At 40.7% G+C, this 9,832-nt stretch overlaps 1 protein-coding gene across 7 annotated transcripts in view; it reads right to left on the bottom strand.

The window, feature by feature from the left end:
• Window positions 1-9,832, bottom strand: part of LOC106951094 (heterogeneous nuclear ribonucleoprotein L-like) — a 26,969-nt gene that overhangs the window by 8,470 nt on the left and 8,667 nt on the right. For 4 of the 7 annotated variants that reach the window (XM_015038393.1, XM_015038391.1, XM_015038394.1 and 1 more), the window contains exons 3-6: window positions 6,917-7,154; window positions 5,520-5,605; window positions 5,140-5,236; window positions 4,207-4,279 (exon numbers count right to left, since the gene is read on the bottom strand). In XM_015038393.1, coding sequence (XP_014893879.1) covers window positions 4,207-4,279; window positions 5,140-5,236; window positions 5,520-5,605; window positions 6,917-7,154 — 494 coding nt within the window. Of the gene's footprint in view, window positions 1-637; window positions 671-4,206; window positions 4,280-5,139; window positions 5,237-5,519; window positions 5,606-6,916; window positions 7,155-9,832 lie in introns of all 7 variants that reach the window. The other 3 variants (XM_015038392.1, XM_015038388.1, XM_015038389.1) reach the window with 1 other exon arrangement.

Below are 9,832 nucleotides of genomic sequence, written 5' to 3'. Positions count from 1 at the left end.
GTCACACTACCCGTTTGTTTTAAATATCTGCCAAACAAAAAGACCAATTAATTAATATGAAATGCTCATATCATGACATTTTTCAGCCATATTGTCCAGCTCTGATTTTCACCCAAAATAAATGGAACGATGTCCAACACGACTGAAACCTGGAGAAGCCTCAAACTGCTGCGTTTAACGCAACTTTATTAGGGGAAAAAAACAGAAATTCTGATGCGTGTTGATGATTCTAACAGTGGCACTTGACAAAATTCAGATGTTTGTGTTCATGATGTAAAGATTAAAAAAAAAAAAAAAAACCTTCAATGGATGTTTGGATAAAACCGAGGAGGTATGTAGTGCTGGATTATCCTTCCACTGAAGCACAACCAGTTGATAGTTAACATTTCTGAATTACGTTTTAATCAAAATGTCTTCCTCGGATGTTTGATTTGAGACCATGGAACATTTTTTAACGTTAAACGTAGCGATTAAACTAAGCTAGCTTTGATCCAGGTAGCAACAGGAGTCCAGGGTGGATGTTAGTGCCAGGTCTGAACAGGAGCCCAAGAGGTGAACAGAGGGGGACCAAACACACAGGCACTCTGGGTCACAAATGGCTCAGTTAAAGTAAAGAGGTTTGTACGCTCACACACACCTGCACCGCTCCCATTGCCATCTGCATCACCATCTGTACAGGTGCGACAATCAGAGAGTCACAGTGGAAGCCATGTTATTCACCGTTACATGTTCACACAAGAGACAACAGCCCGCGTAAATGTCAGGGGGTAAATGAGGAAACCTGAACCCAGCTGTGCTAACTCAGAGTCAGTATGAATACGATTGGCTCCTTTGAAAAAAAGCCCAGGATGTAAATCGTGTGTTGTTGCGCTTTGGAAGGGTGGTGGTGGTGGGGGTCTCGCATTACTTACTGCATGTTTACCAACACGGAGAGGGGGGGGGCATTAGCTGCAGCAGATCCCTCACTCTCCATTCACTTCATTTCATCCAAACCCTCCTCTTCCTCTTCATCATCATCTCCTGGTTTTACCAAAGGCGGCAGCAGCGCTCACTGACGGCTGAGCCGGGACTCCATCTCTAGAGGAATAATCCTGCTTTAGCGTCCGCCACAGAGCACAGTTCAGAGTGGGGGAGGGCTCTGGCTCCTCTTAGCCGCAAATTGCCAAACCTGCATTACATGGAAGGCATTAAAAAAAAAAAAAAAAAAAAAACTAAACAAGGAATGAGCAGAAAAGAAGAGAAGGAGCAGAGAGAATGGGCGGTGGTCAGTGGCTCCGGTGTGAGTGGTGTTGGTTGGAGGTGGGTGGGTTCTGTATCAGTATGCATCGTCTGTGGGTCGTCTTGACTCTCCGTTCAGTGAGGCGCTGTAGATGTGGCAGGAGGGGGGGGACCGAGTGTAGCTCAGAGCCCCAAACGCGTCTCCGTGGATGAGTCCTACTTCGTCGTGTTGGGTGGGTGGGTGTCTCCTCTGTCCCTCTGTGTGAGCGCGGCTGTGCTTTGACGATGCGTGTTCTCTGCAGATCAGACTACAGGTACTGATGCTGGTCCATGCCTCTGCTCTCGCTTTTTAAACCTCCACAAGCCAGGTTTGGCTTTTTAAGAAACAGCCTCCGTTTCCATTTGTCTTTGTTTTTTTAAAAACAAGAGGTGACCTCCAGAAATTTGCGGTCACGCGACAGCGGAAAAGACCAGAATCAGTCTTATGTCACAAAAACTCGACTCCAGGCGTTTGTATGAATCAGTCATTAAACCCCCAAGAAGACACCTTGTTACTTATCATCCAAGTTAATGTCTGACTGATGTGATATCTTCTTTGCAAAACACAACCAATAATTATACGAGTTTAAAAAAATCCCATCTTGCAACAGAACATTAACTTTTAACCATATTTTCACTTCAATTGAAAAGTGAAAATGGAGCGTTTCCTACGACCCAAGTTTCCAAAGATGGGATTAAAATCTCCAGAGGAAACTGGACAAAGTAGAAAAAGCCACATCACCAATTTGGAAGTACTTAAAGATATTCAAAACAAAAAACTGATCAATAATTATCGATACTGACTGATGTAGAATAGTTGTGCACCGGTTGCAGTTTGGACCGATCTTTAAAAAGTCTGACCTGCCAATTCCGATTTTGGCCGATGCCAATATTTTTGTTTGAATTGTTGCCAAATGTTAGGTCTGTCACAATAACCAATAAATCAATTAATCATATGATAAATTACAATTCAAGAATTTTCATTTCCATGAGTTATTGTCTCCAACAATAACTGAATGATGAAAGTCTTCAGTTTGGTGGTTTTTTTTCAGAGACTTTAATTTTATTTCTTGTTCAGTTTATATATTTTGGATATTTAAAATGTTCAGTGTTAAACGTTCATTACAACTTAAAGTTTAATATTAATATGTTCTTGCATTATTATCCCATTATATTACTTTTAAACAACAATATTATCGTTTATCGTCCAGTTATTGAGACAGGCCTACATGTAAAGAGACAGAAATCCTGACCTGGTGGGTCTGTTCGTGGTTTGTTTCCAGACTTAGGATCGGTTTCACAGTAAAGTATCGACCGATCACCGATCTCCATAAATTCAGGAAATCAGGGCAGATTTATCGGTGCACCCCTCATAAAATGCTTACATCGTGAAATGTTTTCCAGCCCTTTAAGCAAAACCACATGTCCACTGTCCACTTTACTGGTGACTGTTGCAGATGTCTGAGTTGTTCTGTTTGTGCTTCTGTGTGTTTAGAACCGCGAGAACAAATAATCGTCCACAGCAGCCTCAGTAAAACAGAAAACGTGGAGCCGCCCGCCGCTCACCTGACGTGGAGCAGCAGGAACACGGCTGGCAGCAGAAAGAAACAAAAAACACTCCTGATCAGGTTCGCATCATGGTGGCAGAAAAATGCAAACAATGGACGGCCAATGAGCGAACCCCTGGCGAACAAAAGCCTCACTGTTCTCAGCTGCTTAGCAGCTTCTGTAAAAGGCAGCAAACATACATCCACTCAACCAGAAACCTTCCTCATCTCTGCGCTCGTCATTCAGCCCATCATTTCTGCTCACCTTAAAAAAAACATCAAGGGAAAAACTCTTAGAAACATTTCTCTACATGAGGCCTGAGAAGTAAAAACTTGCTGCTCTGACTCGTTTGCACCGAGTTTAAGAGCGACAGCGAAGATGATCTGGTCAAACCCAGGCAGAAACTTTCAGCCCCAAACCCACATGAAGCTTCACAAGATAAAAATTTAAAAATGGGGGGAAAAAAAACATTTTTAAATTATCGAAACCTCTGGCTGATAGCAACATTATTTAACATTTCCAGGAGGAAAACGTTTTGTTTCAGAAATCAACTTCTGATCATAAAAACTGAGTTTATTTGTTAAATTTAAGAAATACAGTAACTATTTGCTAAATATGATAAAACCTTAATTCACTAAATAAATACTGCTATTGCATTTTAGGCAATATGATGCTTATGTTTAAGGAAGGAATTTAATAATTTGGATTTTTGGGCATTTAATATGCAAAATAAGTTACTTTGGTTAAATGAATGCGCCAGTTTTCAGCCGATTAATCGTAATTAGTAAAGCAGTCATTAGCTCTGCCTACATTATACAAAAATCAAGAAGCTAAATCTTACAACTGATTATTTCCATCAATTCTCATTTTAAATTAAGTTTTTAATCAAATAAACTTGAAAAACATGAGGAATATTTACCATGAATGCTGAATCTAGTTTTGGAAACCAGGCTGGACAAACGGACTCGTGTAGGAACTTTTCTATTTCTTTGAGTTTTAGTATGAGAAAGGTCAAAGGTGACGCCGATCGCCACACGGTGTTGTGTGTTCACTGGTTTCCTGAACGGACTGGAGCGTTCCAGCTGGTAAAACTAGCTGAATCACAGCTGCCTGACAGCACCAGGCGCCTTGCTGTCGATCAGTTGTAAACGTCGCCGAGCTGGAACAATAACATGCCAGCAGCATGAGGAATGCCAGCGGAGCAGAAAATCCCTTCCAGTCTAATAGTGTAACTGCAGGGTATCATCTTTCTGCTGCCAGCGTGTTCCTGCACATCCCAGCTCCCAGGCAGCGTTCACCCAGACCGGACCCGGACCGGACCCGCCCCATCACTAATCAGGAGGCAAAGTGAGCCGACTGACCGCAGGTCAGCGGCGCTCTGGCGCCCTCTGCAGGTTTTACCTGGGCCGCCCAGGTTGGGGTTGGTGTAGTCCCAGGTGTCCTGGTCGTTCTTGAAGACGTTGAGGCGGGTCGGCTGGGGAAACAGAGCGGCACAGAACGTCACCTTAAAGCTAAAACAGGGCTTTTCAACATGGAGGAAGAAGAGAAAAATTTAAAACTAATACATTTTTAACATCCTTTTTGTTTGGCTATATTTTATTTGATTAAAAAAAGTTAAAATAACTGATGCAAATGTAATTTCTGTCAGATTCATCCAGCTGCTTTGCTTCTCAAGCTACTGCAGCAGGAAAAACCAAAGAAAATGCAAAACACCAAAAGAACTGCGGAAATAAAATGAAACCTGATGTGATTAGTGGAAAAAAATTACATATTTCTTAGAATTAAAAGTTGGGATTGTGTTGATCACATTTTCCACCACAGAACTCAGAGCCGTCTAAAATCAGAAGCGACGAGGTCAGCATTATGCTCATCGAATGTAATAATTATTTAACAGGAAACATCCCAAAAGTTGATGCTTCTTTGCAGCTTTTCCATTATTGTCTCTCAGTGGGGGTCAAAGGTTAATGTCTATGGAGGGACTGTGACATGGAGACATTTGGGAACCGATTCTCCAACTCATGATCTGATTGGCTGGAGTGTCTGAAAATCACCTTTAAGCTCCAAGTGAGGTCTGAACTAAAGCTCCAGGAAAAAAATAAAAAAATTCCAAAGGAAAGAATTTTTTTAAAAGTTAGAAATCCGAGGGAAAAATAAAAAATAAAAACTTGGAATTCCAAAGAGGAAAAATAGAGTTCTGAGGAAATGAAAGCAAAATGAAAAGCCGTTTTGGTGTTGACCGACACTGAGGATGGAGTAGTTTATAATGGGTCTGTGCAGATTTAACTGCCTAATCTCAGCATGATTGAGGCCCAGCTGAACGGAGTCCCATCGTACCTTTGCGTATTCGATCTTCAGGGTGCAGCAGCCGGAGTAGATGTCGGCTCCGTTGAGCGACGCCTTGGCCCGCTGCGCGCTCTGCACCGAGTCGAATGTGGCGACAGTTAAGGAGGCGACGGCGCTTCAGCTCTCCTGACTCTGTGCTCTTCCTTCACTTCACCCTCCATCTGATAAGTTTCTGCCTGACTGAATGACACCTTCAGTGACGAAACTGGCTCAGGATGTTCTTTTGGTTATCATGACTCGATCTACATGCTTGCCTGTCACTCTGCTTTGTTTTTCCCCCCGCTGAGCTCTAGATCTGGTTTTCCAGAGGGACCTGCTGCTGATACGGCTTCCAACAGTAAAAGCTCGTTTCTACCCAACAGGAAGGATATTCCACCATGGCCTGGACGCCGTTCTTCCGGAAGATGACGATTCTCTGGACGGGCCCACAGTTGTTGCAGATGGTGTAGAGGACGTCCTGCAGGGGAGAGAAAACGCACAACAGAAACCCGTATAAATGGGCCATCTGAAACTCTGATGCAACAGATCTTGAAAGAAAAACGCAGATGGGGACTGTTCAGTTAATCTGATAGTTAATAGGAATGCTGGCTTCCTGACATTTGTTCCAGACGGGTTTTACCGTCTCAACACTTGGACTCAGTCACATTCTGATAAACAAAAACTCAAAGGAGCCTTTTACAGATTAAACACTCAGTTATTTTCAATTGAGTGAATTATTTCTATAGATATAATTCACAACATGTCGCCTCATACATCCTGACCGGTCCTCCTTAAACAGTTCAAGTTCAGTTTATTACTGAATCACTTTAAGTTTTTATATCTAAGGAAACCCAGCAGATTGTATTGAGTCAATGACTTGCAGTATTTCTTCCTCCTGGTTGAGCGACAGCAGAGAAAAAAAAACTGTCCTCCCACGGGAAGAAACCTCCATAAGAGGCAGAAAGAAAAGAACTGCAAAAAGAAACGCAATTAAAATAAGTCTGTTCAAGAGATGAGTGATTAAATAACGCGCTGCTTCCCGTCTTCTTCAGCGTCTCTGCCAGTAGTAACATCTGGCTGCTGATCATGTGACTCGTGTGTAAAAACTGTTTCCACTGCAGTTTTGCCAAATGCAGTCGAAAAACCACTTCATCCCAGCGTAATCTTTTTTTTTTTAAATCAAATAAACATGGTTTTTCAGAGTTAGTGCGTTTCCATTAACCTAATTTATTTTCGCAATTCCAACAAAAGAGCAAATTAATGTTTCAATTAAATATTAATTAATTAATTTGCTCTTCCAATTAAGAGCAAACTAATGTTTTGAAATGTAGATAAAAACAAACCTGGGGTTCGGGAGTTTCTCAGTTTTTCATGGAAAAATTGGATCAAATTTCCACGACAGAGTTTCACTAAAATTAACCAGCAATATTTTCTTGTCATCAAGTTGAAAAATGTGCCTCTCATCATATCAGTGATATCAATATCCTGCTAAACTTATGTTTTGCTTTTATTTTAAAATCTAAAACAATAAAATGGTGCTTCTTTAAAAAAAAAAAAAAAAAAAAAAAATTCCCATTGGTAAACATTTCGCAAAACTACCTGTCATGATATTTGACCAAAATGTGATAAATTAGACACTGCAATTATAAATTTGAATCAAGTCCTACCGCCATATTTTAGAACTTGAGAGTAATAAACGGTTTCCAAGGCGACACCACTTGGTTTTTATTCCTGGTCTTTTTATGCCAGTTAGGCTGAAAACCCAACCAGAAGCTAATGTGTCCGTTACCGTGGTGATGGGGTAGATGGGGTTCATGATGGTGAAGAGCAGAACGTTGTTGACGCTCCTGGAGTCGTCAGAGTCTCCCGGCCTGGAGATCTTCTTGCTGGTGGAGTAGTTGATGAAGGCCGGGTGTCCGGCGATGTAGACCTGGTTGTCGGCTGCATACGTGACGGCGGTCGACGAGCCGTTCATGTCCTCGTACTCCACCAGAGCCTGCCGCTTGTTTGGCATCACAACCACATAGCTGGAATGTAAACACACGCCGTTTTCTGCTCTGATCTCTTCACACACACTGCTTAGTAACAAACCATGAAGATTGATCTCTAAACGGTTTCAATCAACCAGTTTGGCATCATTTTTACACGCCTGGCTGTAATCACAACACCTTTACAGGACGCTGCGCAGCTGCAGCATCTGCTCTGATCGTACACCAGGACTTTTTTAAAGCTCAGTGCAGGAAACAATGACAGCTGAGGTTAATCTGATCTGGAATCAGTTCATCTGCATCAACACCAGAAGAGAACTGCATGTGCTGCTGGAACAACGATTACATCCATTAGCAGCAGCCAGGCCTGTGGCAATAAGCAATAAATCAATTAAAAGATTGATAAATTAAAACAAGCTCAATAATTTACATTTGCATGATTTATCATCTCTACCAAAAACTGGGTGATAAAAGTCTTGAGTCTGGTGTTTTGGTCTCAACTAAACCTTATTTGTAGAATAATCTTGTTTCCAGAGGTTTCACAATTCAGCAGTTTTCTTCATTTATCTTGGATATTTAAAAAGAAATTGATTAATCGGATAAAAATCAGCACATTCTGTTTTCATTTAAAAACTCAAGAACAGTTTATAAACTATTCAGTGCCTAAAAGGGCAAATGTGAAGCCAAAACTGTCAGTTTGCAGCCAAAGGGTTGAATGTAAAATGTACACATTATTTGTACAGTTTTGGCCTTATTACTGCCATTTCAGAAAACAATAATCCTTTTTTTAAAGTCTGTGTACTCCAGTTGACAACTGATTGAAAACCTGATTAAACTCCAACCAGGACCGGAGCGGCAGCATCAGCCCATCAGCTGCAGTGACGTCATCGTCTCTCCAGCTCAGTAGTTTACCTGGTGATGCTCGTTTAATGTAATAAATTTTAAATTAAACTTTTAAAGGATCTTTAAGATGTTACAGTAACATCTGCCAGGTGAAACGTACTGCATGAACCAGAATCAAATCAGATAATCCTGGTAGCGCTACCCTCCAGCGCTGTTTCACGACACTGATGTGAAGATTATAAGACTCTTCCAGGTGATCTGTAGCCCCGCCCCCTTTCTCCTCCGAGTAAACAGACCGCTGTGTTTACAAAGTTCACTCAAAGTTTGGCCAAGTTTTTCCCACTAACTCGGCACAGTTCACTTAAATGCAGTTAAAATATGTGAAACAAAGGCAAAAAGCATCTGTAAGATTGTGAATCAGATGTTTAAACTGAATGAAGCACAAAACTTTAGTAACTTCAGATTTTGTTCCACAAAACTAAACTTGCGGGTAATTTGAGCTTCTTACGCCGTCGGATAACAGACCGTCAATCGATTTTGCTGGACGATTAATTGTCCCACTAATTATTGCTATAACAGTAATATTGTTTTGAGATCATTTTGAAGTAAAAATATAAATAATAATGCAAGTTCACCCCTTAAACAAACTTTAATTTTGTACAAAAAAAAAAAAAACTGTGCCTAGGACAAGAAGCAACAACTTAATTACTCGCATGATAAATAATAAAAAAAAAACCTCAATAATTTGTAATTTGCATGATTTATCGTTTCTGTTTTTTCTCTTTCTACCAAAAACTGGATGATAAAAATTCTCAGTCTGGTGTTTTGGTCTGAACCAGCCATTTTTTGAAGGATAATTCTGTTTACAGAGACTCCAGAATTTATTTTATTTGTTGTTTTATTTATTTCAGATATTTAAAGTGTATTCCAGTTCCAGTGTTAAACATTAATTGATCTTTGAGAATATATTCTTGCATTATTAACGTTATATTAAATCAAAATGGTCTCAAATCAACAATATCATTTATAGCAAATAACTTCTGGGAGAATTTATAGTCCAGGAAAATGTGTTATTGTGAAAAACTCTTATCTGGAAGGTACCTTAAATATTCAAAATTAGATGAAAATAGAAATAAAAGCCCCCCACACAACCAAAACAAAATAAAATGGATTTGGAAATCTCAACAAAATTGTCCTTAAAAAAAAAACAAAAAACAATGAAAATCAAGTTCATTCTGGGATTTTATGATTAAGAATTACGACTATAAAAGTAAAATAAAATGCAACATGGCCACTCAGACTGCAGACGCTTTGAAAACTATCAGATTCAGCTTCACAAATAGTTTTTTTTTTGAATAAAGATCTTAATTGGGTTTTCAGACTGCAGTGGAAGAAGTCGGATACGGGTCTGTGTAAGTAGCCTTAGATCCTGGTGATGTTCAACCAGGGAGAAATGTTTGGCATTCTCCCAGCATGCATCCTGATTGGCTAGCAGCAAAGAGACACACCTACTGAGTCAACCATGCTCCATGAGGTCAAACAAACCAGTCAGAGGCCACCTGTCTGCCTGCAGAATCTGTCAACATGAAAGTGATCGAAAGGCAGGAAATAAACCACCTGACAAGCTGCTGAGTAACAGCCTGGACTTGGTTTTCCAGCTTTTCTGTTCTAGGTATGGCGGTGCGGCCACCGTGTTGTGACTGAACCATCAGCACAACGTTCTGATATGTCAGGACAGAGGTTCCCAAACTGTGGGGCGCGTCCCCTAGGGGAGGCGCTGTGCCATTGCAGGGGGGGCGCGGGAAGCTGTCTGGATGAAAAAACAAAAAAAAAAAAAAAAAAAAAAAACATAAAGGCTGTATGCTCTGGGTTTT

The sequence above is a fragment of the Poecilia latipinna genome, unplaced genomic scaffold (genome assembly GCF_001443285.1).
Source record: "Poecilia latipinna isolate Pla-1442-1.1 unplaced genomic scaffold, P_latipinna-1.0 Scaffold440, whole genome shotgun sequence".
Classification (NCBI taxonomy): Eukaryota; Metazoa; Chordata; class Actinopteri; order Cyprinodontiformes; family Poeciliidae; genus Poecilia; species Poecilia latipinna.
The sequence above is the reverse complement of the archived record's forward strand: the minus strand, read 5'-3'. Positions and strand labels throughout refer to the sequence as shown.